The sequence below is a fragment of the Ranitomeya variabilis genome, chromosome 6 (genome assembly GCF_051348905.1).
Source record: "Ranitomeya variabilis isolate aRanVar5 chromosome 6, aRanVar5.hap1, whole genome shotgun sequence".
Taxonomy (NCBI): Eukaryota; Metazoa; Chordata; class Amphibia; order Anura; family Dendrobatidae; genus Ranitomeya; species Ranitomeya variabilis.
Window position 1 is genome coordinate 454816522 of NC_135237.1, and position 21493 is coordinate 454838014.

Below are 21493 nucleotides of genomic sequence, written 5' to 3' on the forward strand. Positions count from 1 at the left end.
AATAGCTGCGGAGACCCTTCCGCCTCACCGCCCCTATGACAGTCCTATTGACCTCTTGCGTGGTGCTAAGCCTCCCCGGGGTAGAGTCTATACGTTATCTCTCCCGGAGACAGAGGCAATGTCACAGTACATCCAGGAAAATCTAGCAAGAGGATTCATTAGGAAGTCAGTGTCACCTGCAGGGGCTGGGTTCTTCTTTGTGCTGAAGAAGAACAGGGAATTACATCCATGCATAGATTTCAGGGGTCTTAACGGCATCATCGTTAAGAATAAATATCCTCTGCCCCTGATCTCTGAGCTCTTTGATAGGCTTCGGGGAGCAAGGGTGTTTACAAAATTAGATCTGCAGGGTGCTTACAACCTGATTCGCATCCGTGAGGGGAACGAATGGAAGACGGCTTTTAACACCAGGGATGGGCACTATGAATATCTGGTGATGCACTTCGGGCTCTGTAATGCCCCAGCTGTTTTCCAAGACTTTGTGAACGACATCTTCTGGGATATGCTCTCCACCTTGGTCGTAGTCTATCTGGATGATATTCTCATCTACTCTCCAGATATTGACTCCCACCGGAGAGATGTTTGCAGAGTCTTTGACCTTCTATGGGCAAATTCCCTCTACGCAAAATTGGAGAAATGTGTGTTTGAGCAGGAGTCCTTACCTTTCTTGGGCTATATCATCTCCGCCCGGGGATTGGCTATGAATCCTGCCAAACTACAGGCTGTGATGGACTGGCAGGAACCCCATTCTCTTAAAGTGGTGCAGCGCTTTATGGGGTTCATTAATTACTATCGCCAGTTAATTCCACACTTTTCAACTTTGGTAGCTCCCTTGGTTGCCCTCACCAAGAAGGGAGCAAATCCCAAATTGTGGTCTGAGGAGGTCTCCAAGGCCTTTCACTCCATTAAGTCTCATTTCGCTAGCACTCCCATCCTACATCACCCCGATGTAGATAAGCCATTTATAATGGAGGTGGATGCCTCATCCGTTGGTGCTGGAGCAGTCCTTTTCTAAATGATGCTCAAGGTCGGAAGCATCCTTATTTTTCTTTTCCAAGACATTCTCACCAGCAGAGAGGAATTATTCCATCGGGGACAGGGAGTTGCTAGCCATGAAGTTGTCCTTCTCAGAGTGGAGACATCTCTTGGAGGGGGCTCGTTTCCCCTTCCAAGTCTTCACAGACCACAAGAATTTGGTGTACTTGCAGACAGCCCAGCGGTTAAATTCTCGCCATGCCAGATGGTCCTTGTTCTTCTCCTGGTTTCATTTCACCCTCCATTTTTCTTTCCGGGGAGAAGAACATTCGTGCCGACGCTCTCTCTTGATCCCTTGTATCATCTGAGGAGGAGGAAAAGGAGCCTCGGCTTATTGTCCCCACCGAGAGAATGAGAACTTTGGCCCCAGTTTCGCTGGAGTCTGTGCCTCCGGGCAAGACTTTTGTACCATCCAGTCTGCATCCGCAGGTTCTCTCTTGGGCTCACTCGTCCAGGGTGGGTGAACATTTTGGGTCCAAAAGGACATCTGAGCTATTGGTGAGGACATACTGGTGGCCGCATATTGCTCGTGACGTCGCAGACTATGTTCAGGTGTGTGTCTCTTGCACCAAGAACAAGTCTCCTAGGCAATGGCCAGCTGGGTTGCTTTACCCCCTGCTGGTGGCAGACAGGCCCTGGGAAATGGTCAGGATGGATTTTGTGGTGGGCTTACCCAAGTATCGTAGCTGCACCATTATCTGGGTGATCACTGACCATTTTTCCAAAATGGTACACTTGGTGCCTCTTCCACGGCTACCTTCTGCACGGGCTTTGGCAGCGTTGTTCATCAAGCATATCTTTCGCCTACACGGTATGCCGGACAAAATTGTCAGTGACTGGGGTCCCCAGTTTGCATCTCGATTCTGGAGAGAGCTTTGTCGTCTACTCAGTATTGAGTTGAATCTCTCCTCGGCACATCATCCCGAGATGAATGGGTTGGTTGAGAGGGCCAACCAGACCCTGGTCACACATTTATGACATTTTGTTTCTGCCAGGCAGGATGACTGGGCATCCTTGCTACCGTGGGCGGAGATTGCGCTTAACAACGCCATAGCTGACTCCACCGGTCAGACGCCATTCCTCCTAAATTACGGCCAGCATCCGTGTGACCCTGTGCCCATGCTCGTGTCTTCCGCCAACTCCAGGGTGGCAGACTGGGCTGTGGAGGCACGGGACATTTGGGACTGCATTCAGGATGCCATTCGGGCCTCCAAGGAGAGAATGAGGTCCTCCGCCGATGCATATCGGCGCCCCGCTCCGACCTTTGCTCCTGGTGACTTGGTGTGGCTCTCCGCCCGTAACATCAGGCTGCAAGTTGAGTCCACTAAGTTTGCACCTCTCTACTTGGGTCCCTTCAAGGTCCTCGAACAGGTTAACCCTGTGGTCTACCATCTGGCCCTTCCTCCACGCCTAGGTATCACCGACACCCTTCATCTGTATATATGTGTATATATAGGCCCATATATTGACCACTCAAAACCGTGAAAAAATATATATATAAATGTGCAAAAAAATATATATAAAAAATATATATATATAAAGGACAATGTAGCCAAAAAATATGTGTGTAAAAAGATTTTTTTGTGCAAAAAATACTGTATAAAGTGCCAATATATATATAGAGGACAATATTGTCAATAAATATGTGTGCAAAAGAATACTATATAAAGTGCCAAATAATGAGTATATATAATAAATATACTATGAGACATACACAATCCATGTGCTGCCTCTCACAATATTTGTGCAAATAATGCAAATAAATAAAGTGCAGCATGCAATGATTGTGCAAAAAACCATGAAGGTTACAACATCCGCACCGGGTGCATAAATAGAACAAGTGCGGATGTTATAAAGTGCACAGCTATAAAAAAAATGCACAATTAGTGCCAGTGAAGGAATTAAGTATAGGTAGCTGGAAATTTTTTAAAGCACAATACCAAGGTGCCTAAATTATATAGTGACAATTGCAGAGTGCAACGCTGTAATCCAGACACTCCCATTGGTCCTCTAGTAAGGTCCTGAAGTTGCTCAGGTACTGTAGCAGCTCCCATTGGTCCTCTAGGAAGGTCCTGAAGTTGCTGCAGCTATAAAAGGTTCGCATGGCCGCACGGCCATGCGCTAGTATCAACTTATGTTATGAGCTTTAGCTACTTAGTGGTCTTGTCTGATTGTGGTCAGGGCCCGGCTGAAATAAGCCATTAGAATACAGGCTCCTCGGGTGAGGAGTTTGTATAGTGAATTCAGGGCTGGCGTAAAGCCATTAGAATTCCGGCCCCACCGGAGAGGAGGTGTTTGTGTGCTTGCTACTCCCTGACCACTGATGGCTTTTGCTCTGTTAGGCAGCTGTGTTCCCCTGTGACGCTAACAGGGCACAGCGCTTTCCCTTCTGTGCGACTCTGTGAAGTAACAGAGTTCGCTTCTACCGCCATATCGTGCCACCATTTGCTAGCAGCAGGTTGGTCTCCTGTACGGTGGACCACAGGCTGCGAACGCACCAATAATAATATCTAAATATACTCGGTGCGTTCTGCCAGCCCTAACAGTCAGTGTCTGGTACATGCCCATCCATGGATCGGGCAGCATGTATCCACTGTCAGGTTCCCTTTAAATAGAGTTATTTTTATTTTCCGTAGATGTGGAAAAAAATAAAATAGGTGTACTTTCTCATATTTGCTAGGGAGAGGGCTAGAGGGCAATGCGTCCAAGGTGTAGGCCGTTCTTCCTTGACAGGGATATATAGATATGGGGCAGCAAGGTGACTTTGCAACGCCGGGTTCCTGGGTTGAAATCCCACCAAAGACAACATCTGAAAGGAGTTTGTATGTTCTCCCCGTGTTTGCGTGGGTTTCCTCTGGGTTCTCTGGTTTCCTCCCACATTCCAAAGACATAATGATAGGGAATTTAGATTGTGAGCCCCAATGGGGACAGCGATGATAATGTAATAAAGTGCTGCAGAATTATTGGTGTTATATAAGTGAGTAAAATAAATTAAAAATAAATATAGAGAAATGCTCTGGGGAAAGGAAAGCCTAGATAGGAGTTGATTTTCATATTTGGTCTAATTTCCTGTTTCAAGTGCTGCAAAACCTCATCCTTTTTTGAGTCAGCAAGAATAAAACATATCTGCTAAAGTTTTAATTTCTATTGCTTTCATTGAGCAACCTTTTCGGACAAGTCTTCATTTACCTTAATCACGGTTATAGAAATTTCCTGAGGTTTGCATACAATGATAAACAGCATAAAACCAGCAGCGTACTTGTAAACTTTTCATTAACAGAACATTTGAAATGCTAAAATCTTTCACATGCCGACACGACTGAGAGCGCGCCTAATGAAATCTATCTATGGGTTGTTGTTCCGTAGTTTAACATTATGAAATTATCTGTAAATCAGCGCGGCTTTATATCAAGGCATGCAATATAATTTGTTCAAAGTGTTGACATGAAAAATAGTGTAATCATTTTGCATTCTTGTATTTTCTGTTCCATGTTTCTCATCAAATTAAGAGAAATGTATTTTTATTTGAAACTGTAATATTGGAAAAACTTAAAGTTAAATCTACTTAAATTCTACTTATACAAGAACACAGCCAACATTCAGATTTAAATACAGCAATTGTAGAAATTGAAAAGCACCCTAAATTTATATTTTCCTCTTGGTTCCACATATTTACTAATGGAATAGCATCCCTAACCAAAAGAATACTAAAACAAGATTATTCTAATATTAAATGATAATAATTACAAATGTTGCTATTCTTTTGGTCTGCACTAGTGTTGAGCGATACCTTCCAATATTCAAAAGTATCGGTATTGGATTGGATCGGCCGATATCCAAAAAATATGGGATATCGCCGAAACCGATACCCGATACCAATACCAGTCAATGGGATGCAAATATCGGAAACTATCCTGGATGGTTCCCAGGGTCTGGAGGAGAGGAGACTCTCCTTCAGGCCCTGGGATCCATATTCATGTAAAAAATAAAGAATAAAAATAAAAAATAAGGATATACTCACCCCTCCGACGGACCCTGGCTCTCACCGGTGCAAGCGTCTGCCTCCGTTCCTAAGAATGCAGTGAGTGAAGGACCTTCGATGACGTTGCAGTCACATGAGCGGTCACGCGACCAATCACAAGACCACGACGTCATCGCAGGTCCTACACTCACTGCATTCTTAGGAACGGAGGCTGCCGGTTGCACCGCTGAGGTCCAGGGTCCGTCGGAGGGGTGAGTATATCCATATTTTTTATTTTTATTCTTTATTTTTTACATGAATATGGATCCCAGAGCCTGAAGGAGAGTCTCCTCTCCTCCAGACCCAGGGAACCATACGCACCGCATACGCCTGGGAACTTATAGGAAATTCCGATTTCCGATATCACAAAAATATCGGAACTCGGTATCGGAATTCCGATACAGCGAATATCGGCCGATACCCGATATTTGCAGTATCGGAATGCTCAACACTAGTCTGCACATTATTTCACTTTACCAAAATAGAAGTTTATTTTCCAGAACTTTGAATGGTATACTTAAAGGTGTTGTTTGGTCTTTTGCTAAAAGTTTGCAGTCACTCTTTGTGACAGCAGATTTTTTAATTCTAACAGTGCACACACCACACACTGTCAGGATTCTCTGGTGTCTGTGGTGAGACAGGATGTGAAGTTACCGAGCATATGAAATTTGCAAGCATGCAGTCACATGCCTACTAGACTTGCCTGGCCTCGCTCAATTCACTTGTATTGAACAAGTCCGAAGTATGTGACTCTTTTACTTGCAGTTACGTGACCACCCAGTCTTGTCACGGACCGGAGAATCCTGACAACGTGCAGTTCACATGCTGTGAAGATTCAGAACTCTGCAGTCACAGAGAGTGACTGAAGACTTTTAGGAAAAGACCGAACAACCTCTTTGAGACAGAGAGGTGCATCCATTTAGGATTGATTGAGTTATATCTTCCTGTCAATCACTCCCATGAAACAATACGTAAACATGTTCTAGCTCTCTCTATTCATCTTTTATTTTACTTCCTCTCTACTCTTTTTCAGTCTGTCAATCTTGTATGTTTTTCCTTTTATTGTCACTACATGTCTTTTAGCTGCTTTGATTAGTACAAAAGGGAAAGACACTCCTACACTTAGATCGGATTGCCCACATACCACCTACATATATCCGGGGAGCTGACAAAATATCTCTTAGGCTACATTCCCACTGAGTTTTTGATATTGCAGATTTTCTGCACTTATTAAGTAAATTAGGTTCCTTGCGTTTTTCATTGCATTTTTGAGTGCTTTATTTTGACACTTTGGCTTTGACAAAACTTTAGTGATATAGTTATGTGCAAATTACAAGCATTTTTTATGCGTTTCAGCTGTGTAAATGCACTAAAAACACGCGTGTTTTTTACCTGTGGATTTTCTACCTCTCATGCAAGTGTATGGGAAAGAAAGGAACATAAAACTCAGTGTACCTGAAAGAGAAATTGAAATGTTGCGGGTTTGAGATGCTCCGTGGGGCAAATTATAGTGAATAAAAATGAAAGCACACCAGGCCTGAGACTGCTATAACTCCCATCCACATTGCCACTCATTGTAGACATGGCCTTAGGGTTTTCACTCTTTTCTATGCAGGTTCAGGTGGAAATATAAATATGAGATATTTCTGTATAAGAATATCCTGAGATTCAGTGGTGGACTCAGACAGAAGAGGTCCCCGTACAAAAACGATATATTATCCCTTGCAGTCCAATAGCTCATCATAATGCACAATTCCACTTACTGTGGAGGTAGAGGTGGGCCCACGGCTTCTCAGGTGGCACCACTAATATGTCCGCCCCTGCTGAGATTCCTTATGTATACCGTAACTCTAATCAGTTTAATCTGGGAAATGTAAACTATAGAAAACCATTGGCTTGAATCAGCTGTGTATATTAGGAAACTATTATAGTTATATGTGGAAAAAAATAAAAATAACAATTTCAACTATTTGATGATGATATTTGTCCATAGTTTCTATATGATACCAGTAGTGCAGCGTTTTACCTTTTTTTTGTTATTGTTTGCTTGTTATTTTAGACCACAGCTGATTCTTTTCTTTTTTTTATAATTTATAGTTGGATAACCAAGTTGAGACAAGTGACAATGATTTTTACATTTCTTACTAGGTGGCTAGATGAAGGAGAGGAGGATGGGAAAATTGTGAAAAGGCTATCTGTCACAGATGAAGCTGATTTCCCAGCCAGTAAGCCTGCAGATCTGGAGCTAATACTATATAGTCCATAATGCCTTAAGGAGAATTGTATTTACCACTACAATATTGTTACTTCAACAGGTTATGAACTTGAAGTCAAGAAGAACGAAATGGTAAATCAGATATGTGAATACTCGAGATCTTTGGTTCTATAAGGTTTTGGAACATATGTTTTTATGTAAACTTTTCAGTGGACTGCTGAGAGATGGAAGTATCAGAACGAGAACTGCCTACAGTTCTACTGTAAAGCAACAGGAAAATTTATACGACTTACTCCAGATGGGAGAGTGGACGCAGTTGGAGACAAAAAGGATAAATATGGTAAGTTTAGCCTTAGATTTCTAAACATGCATGTGTTATTCATTAATACCAAAATAATATAAAAAGAGTAAAAAGGCAAGTCAAGACCAAGATGTACATTCCTCCTACAAGGTGAGCAAAAAAAATCCAGAACCCTGTTTCTCTTGTGTGGTTTGTACAGGATAATGGTTATTGAAAGAATCATGTCCTCATTATAGAAGATACAGGAAATGGATTTCCCTATGAGTTCAATATTTCAGACCAGAATTTGTTTTGCTGTATTAGTTTGGGATGTCAGGAAATTAGTGATATAAACATCCGCACTTCACCATTTAAGGGGTTGTCCACTATTCAGACAACCCCTTTTGAATCTATGTTTCCACCAAGTAAAATAATAACACCTATACTCACATCCGGTGTTGGCACTTGCTCTCCTGGGGTTTACATGACATTGTTCTGTCATGCAATCCCTGCAGCCAATCTCTCATTTCCTACGGATGCCTGATTTGTCCAAAGGAGTGCAAAGCGAAGTCAGTACTGATTCGCTGCAATGATGATTAAGTCAAGTGAGCCCCGGCAGAGCCAATGGCAACACCGCTAAATTGGCAGCAGCACCGAAGGTGAGTATATGTGTTATTACTTTACTGAGGGGAAACATAGGGGTTGAGAAAGGGTTGTCATAGCAGTGGACAACCCCTTTAAGTTTAATTAGCCTCCTGATGATAGCAACTATGAGGGGTTGACTCACTCAGCTGCTTTACCAGGTAGACACAGGGACTGTACTGGTGGTAGTTCACCTGCTAGTTTATTATAAACAGCATAAACTTCAGCAGGGTTCAGGAAAAACAGAGCCTTTCTGGCACAACGGTAAAACAAAAGAAAAGGTAACGTTTAATAGAGTTCTTATCCTGCAGGCTTCACTGCAGGCAACACACAGCGTCCTTAGCTCCTCCTAGAGCTACGTGGGAATTCCACCTCTCTCAACACACCACACCCACTGACTCTAATGGCCAGGTTTTAATACTCCATGTGATGACCACATGACTATGACATCACACAGGTCCTGTCAGGACTCTACAGGTGAAGATACGGTGGGCCTCCTCCCACCCGCTCTATGGAGGTCGACTAAAACCAGTCCGTAACATAAATTAACCCTCTCAACACATAGTGTGCTGGAGGAAAACTATGACACATATCTCCCTTCATACACTGTGCCAGTGACCCTGTCACACAGCCTACACACATGGTTTCCTGTGTCCTCCAATGAAGACTATTAGAAAGGGACTTTGCGGTAAGTACCAAAAATCCTCTTTTTTTACAATATTATAGACTGAGTTCATGCTTTTTTTTTAACTCCAGAGATAAACAATATCTTTAAAACCTGAAAAAATTATAGGTCGGGTGAAATGGAAAAAAGCACAATATTATATTGTTGTTTGGGTTTAGTTTTTTATAGCCTTCAGTGTGCAGTAAAAATGATATATCAAATGATTTATTCTGTGGGTCAGTATGATTTATTGTCATGCAAATCTTTTTTTTTTTTAAATTAGTTTTTGTCCTGAGCTAAATGTTTTCCTTCGAAAAAGCCAATTTAAGTTTTTGATTGCTTTGTTTTCAATTTTTTTGACGTGGTGTTTACTTTTCTGTTTACTGTTTGTGTGAACATATCCTAATTGGTGGAGTGTGTGGAAATGATTACAGTGGTAGAAAGAATGAGGTTACATATAGGATAAGGGTTGTGTCAGGCAAGGTATCTAGAGATTAATGAGGAAATAAACTGGAAAGAGCTTTGTAGGTTAGAGTTAGGATTTTATATGTATTATCTGCGTACTTTGTAGTCAGTTGAAGGATTGAAAGAGAGGGGGAAGTCATTTGAGGAATGAAAAGAGAGCTGAGCTGAGTGACAGATTGTGGATAGATTAAAGGTGGTGACAGTCAGTTACTTTCAGTAAGCTAAAGTAGGGACTTGCTTTTTGGTTGTATGTTAAATACAAAGTATAGATTATTACAACATTTTTGTTTTGTTGTTAGGGTAAGGTTTATCATTTCTGACAGGATCTCACAACTGCATTGTCAGATGGTGTAAAAGTACCGTCACACTCAGCGACGCTGCAGCGATATAGACAACGAGCCGATCGCTGCAGCGTCGCTGTTTAGGTCGCTGTAGAGACGTCAAACACAGCAGCTCCAGAACGATGCAGGAGCGATCCAGTGACGTAACGGTGACTCACTTATCGTTCTCACAGGTCGTTAGCTCCATGTAAAACATTGCTGGCGTCGTTGCTTTTGATGTCAAACACGACGATACACGCCGACCTGACGACCAAATTAAGTTCTGGACTTCTAGCTCCGACCAGCGATATCACAGCGGGATCCAGATCGCTGCTGCGTGTCAAACACAACGAGATCGCTATCCAGGACGCTGCAACGTCACGGATCGTTGTCGTTCTCGTTGCAAAGTTGCTGAGTGTGAAGGTACCTTTAGACCTGAGGCTCTTCCTAAGGCCTACTTCAGATATTTTTGTGATTCCTGTACTGGAAAAAACAGTACTGTGAGATATGTGATCCCTGTCAATGTGCCATCTGTATGTGCGTATGTGACATCCGTGTGTCCTTGTGTCATATCATGTGCCCGTGTGCTGTCAGTGTGACACGTATGGAATGAAATACGGAATAGAAAATAAAGAGTGTTAGGTATTAAAGATGTTCAAAGATATAGATAGCGATGAGAAACATGATAGAAGATACATAAATAAATAGATAGATGGACAGATATCAGTGTGCTATATAATCAGTGCCTTGTGTGTTTTTTTAAATAAAATTTTTTTTAACAAATGTGCTATTGCGTAATTTTCAAAACCAGTAGAGGGAAAGCCTGCAGCTGGGGGGTGATATTAATAATCTGGGAAGGGGGCCACTAGCCCTAAATGTTCCCGGGTTATTAACAACAGCTCACAGCTGTTTGCTTAGCCTTTACTGGTTAGTTTACAGGGTAACCCTTGAGGAAAATGACATAAGGTCACCCTATAAATTCTAACCAGCAAAGACTAAACAGAGAGCTGTGGGCTGATATTAATAGCCAGGGAAGGGGCCATTGATTTTGTCCCCCCACCAAGGCTAATAAATTAAGCTCTAGAAATGGTGCCTCAATGTGTCAAATTTGGTGCATAGCCTCGCTCTTCCCACTTGCCCCAGTGCGGTGGCAAGTGGGGTAATAGGGTTGGGGTTGATGTCAGCTTTGTATTTTCAGCTGACAACAGGCCTAGGGGTTAGTAACGGAGAAGTGTCTATAAGACACCCCAATTACTAACCCCTTAGTCATATTGTAAAAAGACACAGCAAGAATAAATTCCTTTAACTGAAATAAACACATCATGTGACAATTCAGCCTGAAATCCAGGAGACACTAAGCTAAGTGTCAAAGAGCAGCTGATGACACCCAATTATATACCTCATCTCCTGACAGTAACCCTGTTTCCTCCCTCTACTAACCTACCTATGCCCGATATTGCTATTTCTGTGTGTGGCTCCACCATTACTCCCCAGCAATATACCGGCTGCCTTGGTGTCATATTTGATTCAGATGTTTCCTTCACTCCCAACATCCAATCACTCACCCTCTCATGTCACCTACACCTCAAAAACATCGCAGTCGTGGGTAATAGTGACGCTATTCCAGGTACAACCACCAGGGGTTCAAGGAAGAGTGGAGAACAGCGGCTCCCCGCAAGTGAGGACCTGCAGTAGCGGGGAAACCACCGATGGATGGCAGGAGAGAGGTCGATCACACCGAGTCATACACTGCCGGGAACGTAGTACCAAGGGGAGAGACAAGAGCAGAGGTCAGAAGTCGGTCGGGAGCGCAGTATCAGAATGGGGTGAGACGGACGCATAGTCAAACACATGCACAAGGGTCAGAGCCGGGTAGTAGCAGAGGAAACAGTCATGGAGTACAGAGGGTCAGGTTAGAGTGCGAACCGGGACATACACGGTGGGGGAACAGGCACACGGACACACACTAAACAGGGGACCGGGAGAGGAGCACACTAAGATGGGAAGTCAGAAGGCAGTGGACACGCACTGGGTGCACTGGGTCAGCAGCTCAAACCGAAAGCAGAAACTATCACTGACAAGAGCTATCGGCAACAACGCTGAGAAATAGCCACCCCCATGCCAGAAAAAGGCAGAAAAGGTTAACCCCTACATGAACAGGCCGGGGTACAAAAAGCAGCAGGCAAACCCTGACCTGGATCATGACAGTACCCTCCTCTCAAGGGGGAGCAACCAGACCCCCAGGTTTTCCAGGGTACAGGGCATGAAAGGCCCGGACCAATCGATCCACATGGACCGATCGCGCCGGAACCCATAACCGGTCCTCAAGACTGCAACCTTCCCAATGAATCAGATTCTGAAGTGAACTGGGGACCATATGGGAATCCACAATTCTTTGCACCTCATAATCAGTCTGGCCATATACCGAGACAGGAGGCAAGGGGAGATGAAGACTCTTCCAGGGAAGACCCCAGCGGTTTTAAAAGAGCTTTATGGAACACGTTGGGGATTCGTAGGATTGGTGGAGGGCACAGATGGAAAGCAACAGGATTGACCACTTCCATAATCTCGTAAGGGCCAATGAACTTAGGCCCCAACTTGGCAGAAGGAACCTTAAGTCTTATATTCCTTCTAGACAACTGTTCCTCATCCCCAACCCGGAATACAGGCCTCACAGATCATTTTTTGTCAGCAAAAAATGCATACTTGCCCTGAGCCTCCCCAATTCTCCTCTAGACCTCCCCCAACCACCTGATAGCCAGATCTGCCCCTAGACACCTTGAATCCAAACGAGAAATTCCCCAAAATGAGGGTGAAGACCATAATTGCAGAAAAAACGGGAGGTGCCCTTGGACTGATTAATGCGGTTGTTAAAGGCAAACTCAGCCAAAGGCAAAGAAAAACACCAATCATCTTGTCATTCTGTGGTCAGACACTGTGGATTTTGTTCTAGAGACTGATTGGTCCTCTCCATCTGACCATTTGTCTCCAGATGGTAGGTAGACAAAGAAATACCCAACCTTTTACAGAAAGCCCTCCAAAACTTGGACACAAACTGTACCCCCCTATCCAAAACAACATTCTCAGGCACACCATGCAACCGTACCACGTGTAATACAAACAATTTAGATAAGGTTTCCGGATTGTGCTAAGCTGTCAAATTTACAAAATGTGCCTGCTTACTAAATCTGTCCACCACTACCCAAATGACTAGCTTACCATTAGAAGGAGGAATATCGGTGATAAAATCCATGGACAGATGAGTCCATGGTCTATCTGGCATTGGCAAAGGCACCAATTCCTCGGCTGGATGGTTATAGGAGTTTTTAGCACATACCTCACAGGCAGATACAAACCTCACAACATCCGAGGCCAATGAAGACTACCAAAACAACTAGCGATGGCACTATGGGTGGCTGAGATTCACGGATGCCCACTCAGAGCCGAGTCGTGAAGTTCCCGAAGCACCCTGAGTCGAAATTGAAAAGGCACAAACAGCTTATTGACAGGCTTAGATGATGGAGCAAGAGACTGGGCCCCACGAATCTCCTGCTCCAGTACCGCAGAAACCCCAGCCACAACCACACCATGTCAAAGAATTGAGGAGGGAGGTTCCTGAGGTTATATAGGATCCAAACTATGTGATAAGGCATCAGCCTTGACATTTCTGGAGCAAGGCTGAAAGGTGATAGAGAACTTGAATCGTGAAAAAAAAGTGACCAACTAGCTTGCCTAGGAGTCAACCTTTTGGCAGACTCAATGTAGGCCAAATTCTTGTGATCAGTAATTACCGTAATTCGATGGACCGCCCCTCCAAAAAATGCCTCCATTCCTCGAATGCCAATTTAATGGCTAGCAACTCCTGGTTACCAACATTTATAATTTCTTTCTGCCGGCGAAAATTTCCTAGAAAAGAAGGCACAGGGTCTTAAATTGGTAAGGGTGGCAGGACCCTGGGACAACACCTCCCCCACTCCCACCTCCTAGGCGGCTGAATTAACACAGAGGCGGACATGAAGCATCTTTTTAACGAAGAGAATGTTGCTGATGCTGACCAATTCTTGACATCAGCCCCTTTTTGGTCAGATCAGTGAGGGATTTGACCACCTGCGAGAACCCCCTGATAAACTTCCCATAATAATTAGTGAACCCTAAGAAACACTGAAGACCTTTCAGATCTTTGGGTTGTACCCAATCAATGGCCTGAACCTTTCCAGGCGGGAACAGGCACACGGACACACACTAAACAGAGGACAAGAAGAGGAGCACACTAAGATGGGAAGTCAGAAGGCAAAGGACATGCACTGGGCGCACTTGGTCAGCAGCTCAAGCCGAAAGCAGAAACTATCACTGACAAGAGCTATCGGCCACAGCGCTGAGAAATAGCCACCCCCATCCCAGAGAGAGGCAGAAAAGGTTAACCCCTACATGACCAGGCCGTGGAACGAAAAGCAGCAGGCAAACCCTGGACCTGGATCATGACGATCTCTAGAATTAAACCTTTTCTTCCCTTTGAAATCGGCAAAACTCTTACTGTAGCTCTTATTCATTCTCGCCTGGAATATTGCAACTCTACTAATCGGTCTCCCTCTACTAAACTCTCCCTTCTTCAATAAGTCCTGAATGCCGCATACAGGACCATATTCCGATACAGAGTTCAATATAAACTTATCACTTTCACCATAAAGCGCTCCACGGTTCAGCACCCCCCTACATGTCCTTCCTCATTTCAGTCTAGCACACTACCTGTGCCCTCTGTTCTGCTAATGACTTAAATAACTCAATAGCTAGAACCTCTTATTCCCTTCTCCATGACTTCTTGTGTGCTGCGCCAATTCTTTGGAATGCACTCTCCAGGAAACATTTCTTTAGACTGGCCCATTGCCCCTCCTCACTTATCTAACTATGCCCATTTGGCATAACATTTTCTTCAAATTCATGACCCCCCATTGCATCTGTTCACACACTCTCCATGCACTTAATAGCCCTCTGACTCTGTGCTGTTTACATACTGGCTGGCGACCAGTTCATGCAGCGTTATGTGCAAACCCTAGTTAGTATTATGACTGTAACCTAGAATATCAGCATATTTTACCATTTACCTTTCATGTCTCCTCTATTTCCTCATAGCATGTAAGCTTGCTCCTTTTCATATCTGAGTTATTTTGTCTGTACAAGTCCCCTCTAATATTGTAAACTGCTGCGGGATATATTGGCGCTCTAAAAATTATTATTATTTTTATATTACTATTGGTAAAAGATTTAACCTGCTATAAGCACTTTACTTGGGTGGGGTGTGATGTCACAACACTGTACACCTCGATCCCTCATTCAGTGGCTATTCATGCACTTAATTACCACCTTGCCATATACAGGAATTATTCATCTATACTTCAGGAATTCATTAAGTATACTATGAGCTTTTTGATTTAAAACAATTTCTTTAATTTCAATGGTTCCTTTTATGTACAAGTCATAGGCATTTCTATGGGTGCTAAGTACTCACTTTCTATCGCCAACTTAACTATGAGTTGATAGGATGAGTGCTACATCTTTAACATCACCAATCCTTCCCGGAATGTGTATTCTGGAATGGCAGATTTATCGATGATTTGCTCCTCATCTGGGCATTCGATGAATCTGCCATATCATCATTCATTGCCTATATGAATCTGAATCCACTCTAAAGTTCACTTTTAATGTACAGAAAACTAACACTGATGTTTTGGGTTTAACAGATATCATTGGTCAAGCAATCATTATAGCAACTATTAGGAAAGAGACAGTGGTGAATACCATCCTGCATGCCAGCAGTCACCATCCCATTCGTACTATTAAATAGATCTCAATAGGTGAGCTCGCAAGAGCTAAGTTAAATTTTAGATCAGCTATATCATATGAAAATGAATCCTTAAAATTTAAAAGGAGACTCCGTAACAGGGGCAATAAACAATGAATGCTCACTAGAGTAAAAAACATTGTTGATAAAAAAAACTCCTAGGTTTAAATCCTCCACTAATGAAGAATGCATAGATAGACATCTTTCACCTTTTACTTTATCTTTAGCATACAGTCAGGGGCATAGTTAGGGTTTTGGTTCGGGGAAGGGGGCGAAACTTCTCAGTGAGCCCCTAACCAGGTACCTTGATTACAACTCGATGACACACCCTGATACTGGTGGAGGACCTCAGCAGATGACCGCGATGTTGCTGAAAATAATCTCTATACAAAGACCAACATGGATATTACCACCATATGGTCAGTGGTAGATACCAGCCCTACAGAACATATACAGCTCTGGCAACAATTAAGAGACCACTGCAAAATGTTCAGTTTCTCAGATTTTTCTCTTTATAGGTATATTTTTGAGTAAAATGTAAATTGTTCTTTTATTCTATAAACTTCTGACAACATGTCTCCGAATTTCCAAGCAATAAATTTTTTATTTTTTTTTTTAAAAGGAGAAATGGTTAAAATAATAATAAAAAAAAAACAGTACTTTTGAGTCGCCTACCAGGGCAGTGGGGATACTCGGTACCGGGTCCGGTCGCAATTAAAAGGGTGGTCACGGTGACAGCGACCCAGTCCGTGGCCCTGGGCGCTCAAGTAAAAGGGGAAAGGTCTTTTAAGGGAGTTGTAATAAAGTTTGTGTTCGTGACGCTACCTGTGGTTCTCGGTCAGAGGGGACCGACGCTGCTTAAAGGGGTCCTCTGGATGTTACTGCAGCAAAGATGATGACGTTTCTTCCTTGGGACAGATGTTTGCAGAGTGAAGTAAAGAACTCTAAGCTAGACAGTAGAAAAAATTGGTTATTAATTACTGGATTTGTTAAATGTGGCATCAAGTCTTGTAATATCTGTTGATATACCAACAAATGTAAGAGGTTTTTTTTATTCCTTGAACAAAACTGATTTCCCTATTATGACTTTCATTAACTGCTAATCAAATTTTGTCATGTATGTCGTGGAGTTCTCCCAGTGGGACTTAAAATTTATTAGCTGTATCACTTGCCAACTAAAAAGTTTGCATTAGGGAGCATACATACGATATACACAACCATGAATGTTTCCAAGGAGAATCTTTCAAGCAGCAAAGCATTTAATTGAAAAACACCATAGTGACTCATCAGGAATAATGGTTTATGCCTTCGAACAGGTATACAACAGTAATTGAGGGAGAATCATAGAGGCTGCTTTTAAAAGTCGCGAGGCTTGGTGGAAATTTAGTTTGAATACAAGGGTACCGATGGGTTTGATTCTTAGATAGGATAGAAGGATATTTTGCTCCGTTGTCAGTTATTAAAGATGAGCAAGCACTAAAATGCTCAGATGCTTATTATTCGAACCGAGCAATTTCTAATGAGTATAATGTTAGTCAATGGAAAATCTGAGCATTTTTCTGGCAAACCTTACAAGGAGGTCTGTGGGCAGTGAAAATGTTGAAATGGCTGGAAAAAGTGCTGAATAGAAGAACTATATGGGGAAGACCCCTGAAGGCATCTCTGACTCTCAGATCAATGCTGAGAACAAACTTTTACTCCACTTAAAGGACTGACCATAAAACATTCAATATCATCAATAAATTTGAGTTTACAGGAAAAAAATGTTAAAAAACAAAATTATAATTTAAGTAAACCAAAATTTTATTTTTGTAAAAAAATTGGAAATTTCAGTGTAATATATGAAGGAAGCAAGAAGTGCCAAAAATTAGGGACACAGCTACACCTTGTATTAACCCCTTCACGATATGCGCCATACTAGTACTAGTACTCCGGCGCTGAGCCCACATCAAAGTCGCGACATGTCAGCTGTTTTGTACAATAGTAGAATCGCGATCCACCCGCCGCTATTAACTAGTTAAATGCCGCTGTCAAACACAGACAGAGGCATTTAACTACCGCTTCCGGCCATCAGGCCGGAAATGCGCGCATCGCCGACCCCCGTCACATGATCGGGGGTCAGCGATGCATCGGCATGACAACCTGAGGTCTCCTTGAGACCTCTATGCTTGTTCATATGCCGGCTTGCTGTGAGCAAGCCTGTAATTCAGCTACAAAGGAGCAATCTGATGATCTGATGTAGCAGAGCCGATCAGGCTATGCCAGCTTCTAGCCTCCCATCAAGGCTATTGAAGCATGGCAAAAGTTAAAAAAAATTAAAAAAAATATGAAAAAAATTAAAAAAAATAAAAGTTTAAATCACCACCCTTTCGCCCCATTCAAAATAAAACAATAAAAAAAATCAAACATACACATATTTGGTATCGCCCTGTTCAGAATCGCCAGATCTATCAATTAAAAAAAAGGATTAACCTGAACGCTAAACGGCGTAGCGGGAAAAAATAAAAAAAATAAAAAAATTAAAAACGCCAGAATTACGTTTTTTTGGTTGCCGCAACATTGCATTGAAATGAAATAACGGGCGATCAAAAGATCATATCTGCCCAAAAGTGGTATCTTTAAAAACGTCAGCAAAAAATAAGCCATCACCCGACCCGAGATCCCAAAAAATGGAAATGCTACTGGTATCGGAAAATGGCGCATTTTTTATTTTTTTTTCAGCAAAGTTTGGAATTTTTTTTTCACCACTTAGATAAAAAATAACCTGGACATGTTTGGTGTCTATGAACTCGTAATGACATGGACAATCACAGTGGCAGGTCAGTTTTAGCATTTAGTGAAAAGCAAAAAAAGCCAAACAAAAAACAAGTGTGGGATTGCACTTTTTTTGCAATTTCACCACACTTGGAATTTTTTCCCATTTTCTAGTACAACACATGGTAAAACCAATGGTGTCATTCAAAATTACCACAAAAAAATAAGCCCTCACATGGCCATATTGGCAGAAAAATAAAAAAGTTATGGCTCTGGGAAGGAGGGGAGCGAAACACGAAAACGCAAAAATAAAAAAGGGCTGCGTCTTGAAGGGGTTAAGTATAAAGGAGGGTCTCCTACATATTTTGTTTTGTAAACTGTAATGTAGAGGTACTCCTAGACTCATAAAGGCTATGCACTAAGTGCAAATCCTGCCCAAAATTACAAGCAGGGTCATCCAGACACCCTTCAAGGCACCAACTGAAGTGCCTCTTTCAAATATTGTGAACAAAGTGTAGTTGTGTTAATCCTACACTCATAAAACTTCTGCACACAGTGCAAAGCCTGCCAATAATTACAAGCAGGGTCATCCATACACCCCTAAAGGCAGCAACTGGAGTGCCTCATAAAAAAAATTAAGAAAGTGTAGGTGTGGTACTTCTACACTCATAAAAGGTTTGCACAAAGTGCAAAGCCAGGAAAAATTTATAAGGAGGCTCATCCAGTCATCCATAGACCTTAGAAGTCAACAACTTGCGGGCCTCATTCAAATAATGAGCATGTGCTGCTGTCATCTGATGGTGTGGAAAAGTCTGGTCTAATCCAGTCTTTGCTCCTTGTTATCAGAGTGAGGCTGTTAGCACTTTCTGTTCACAGGTGAAAGCGCATGTCTGTTATGACCTCCCCAGTGGCACTAAACACCTGCTAAGACAAGACACTAGCGGCAGAACAACTGAACACTTCCAAGGCATAGAGGAAAAGCTCATGCCAGGTGTCCAGGTTTGAGTCCCAATAGCTGAAGAAGAATTAGGGAATACATTGGTTTTGTCGGCCAGGTATTGTTTGACCATCTTTAAAAACTTTTACATCCTTGTTAAAAATACCTGGTCATCATGGCATGGACGCTGAGAGAGTGTCATAAAATTGGCTCAAGCCTTTGACAGTGTACACCTGCCTCTGCTGTGTGTCTCCCTTGCCTCTCCTGCTTGGTGGGCCAAGGAAGCTTGAACCCTGCCCCTAGCATTCTCTGGTGTGAGTTTTTTCAACATATTTTCCACAATGGCCTAAGGTTATAGTGCCATTTTAGAAGACCACTCTGCCTCAAGAAGAAGAGATACAAAGTTCTCCTTGTAGCATGGGTCTAGTAGGGTGAACAACAAGTACTCTTTTTTGGCCAAGATGAATGTAACACGAGGATCATAGGAAAGGCAGTGGTACATAAAGTCAGCCAAATGTGCCAAGGTCCCTACAGCCAACACTTCCCGGTCTCCACCATGATTAATATTCTCCACCTCCTCCTCCTACTCCGTCTCTTCCTCCACATTCCTCTCCTCAGCCCATCCACATAGGAGAGACAAGACAAAGCTTGTGTGAGTACTAGCCTCTTTTGCGCCAACTCCTGTTCTAACCAATGAAATTTCACACAATGCAAGTTCTACAGTATATTTGACAATAGTAAATTTTTGGAACCAAATATTTTGTGAACTGTACCAGGTCAATTTTGTTTTTTTATTTCAAACCAATGAAATTTCACACAAACCAAGTTCTAGTGAATATATTAAAAAGTCAATTTTTGAAAAACCAAATTTCTACACCTATAGCATCCCAATTTTGGTCTTTATTTTAAACCAACAAATTTTCACACCAAGCAGCTTCGACCGGATATATGACAATAGTTAACTTTTGAACAACCAAATTTGTACACCTTTAGCAGGCCAATTTTGTTTTTTATTTCAAACCAATGAAATTTCACACAAAGCAGGTTCTACAGTATATACAGTATGTCAGTAGTCAACTCTCTGCCGTATGATATTGTAATGAGTGATTCATTACTAACATTTAAGAAGGGACTCAATGTCTGTTTTGAAAAGTATAATGTTACAGGTTATATACACTAGATTCCTTGATAGGGCGTTGATCCAGGGAACTAGTCTGATTGCCGTATGTGGAGTCGGGAAGGAATTTTATCCCCCAGTGTGGAGCTTACTGTTTGCCACATGGGTTGTTTTGCCTTCCTATGGATCAACACAGGGCCGTATTTGCCACTAGGTACTTGAGGGCACGTGCCTAGGGCAGGACGATTTGAGGAGGTGGCACTTGAGCAAGGTTTTCTTCAGTTTTTTTTAATTAAAGTCCGGAGTCACCTCCCGACCGAACTCGCCCCCTACCCCCCTGGCCGGCCGCCCACCTGCCTTGCTGCCCGACCGCCTGCCTGCCCGCCCACCTGCCTCCCTGCCTGCCTCCCTGCCTCCTTGAAGATGTCATACACACCCTACTACAGCAATGCCTGGTCTCAGTGCTGGCAGCTCATCCTGTGTGAGATAAGCCATGCATACAGGATGGGAGGGGGGTGAGATGAGCCATGCATACAGGATGGGGGGGTGTGAGATGAGACATGCACACAGGATGGGAAAGGGGAGATGAACCATGCATATAGGACAGGAGGGGGAGATGAGCCATGCATACAGGATGGGAGGGGGGAGATGAGCCATGCATACAAGATGGGAGGGGGCATTATACAGTATGGAGCATCATGTGTGGCCATTATACAGTATTGAGCACTGTGTGGTCATTATACAATATGGAACACTGTGTGGTCATTATACAGTATGATGCACTGTGTGGCCATTATACAGTATGGAGCATCATGTGTGGCCATTATACAGTATTGAGCACTGTGTGGTCATTATACAATATGGAACACTGTGTGGTCTGTTGTGAGCTCTGTTTCCGGGCTCCCTCCTGTGGTCGTGAGTGGTGCTGTGTGAGTTCTCTCTTTGGGCTCCTCCTGGTGGCTCTTTTTGTTATTTTGCAGGTTTCTGGCAGGATCAGCTGTCTCGTCATCTGCTAGTTAGGTTTCCTATTTAATCCACCTGGTCCTTCATTCCTTGCCTGTTGCCGTTGTATTCAGTGCTATTCTGATTGCTCCTGTCTACATCCGTTATCAGTCTCTCCAAGAGAAGCTAAGTTCTGTTTGTTTATTTTTGCTCATCTGTGTTCAAGATGTTTCCTAGTATATGATGAGTTTTTGTCCAGCTT

The 21493-nt window shown here is 42.8% G+C and overlaps 1 protein-coding gene across 1 annotated transcript in view; it reads left to right on the plus strand.

Annotated features, from left to right (window-relative positions):
• RP1 (RP1 axonemal microtubule associated) overlaps nucleotides 1–21493 on the plus strand; it is a 729254-nt gene that overhangs the window by 101884 nt on the left and 605877 nt on the right. Inside the window, exons 10-12 of the mRNA XM_077271713.1 lie at nucleotides 7205–7281; nucleotides 7372–7403; nucleotides 7482–7611. Of these exons, the coding sequence (XP_077127828.1) occupies nucleotides 7205–7281; nucleotides 7372–7403; nucleotides 7482–7611 (239 nt within the window). The remainder of the gene's footprint in view (nucleotides 1–7204; nucleotides 7282–7371; nucleotides 7404–7481; nucleotides 7612–21493) is intronic.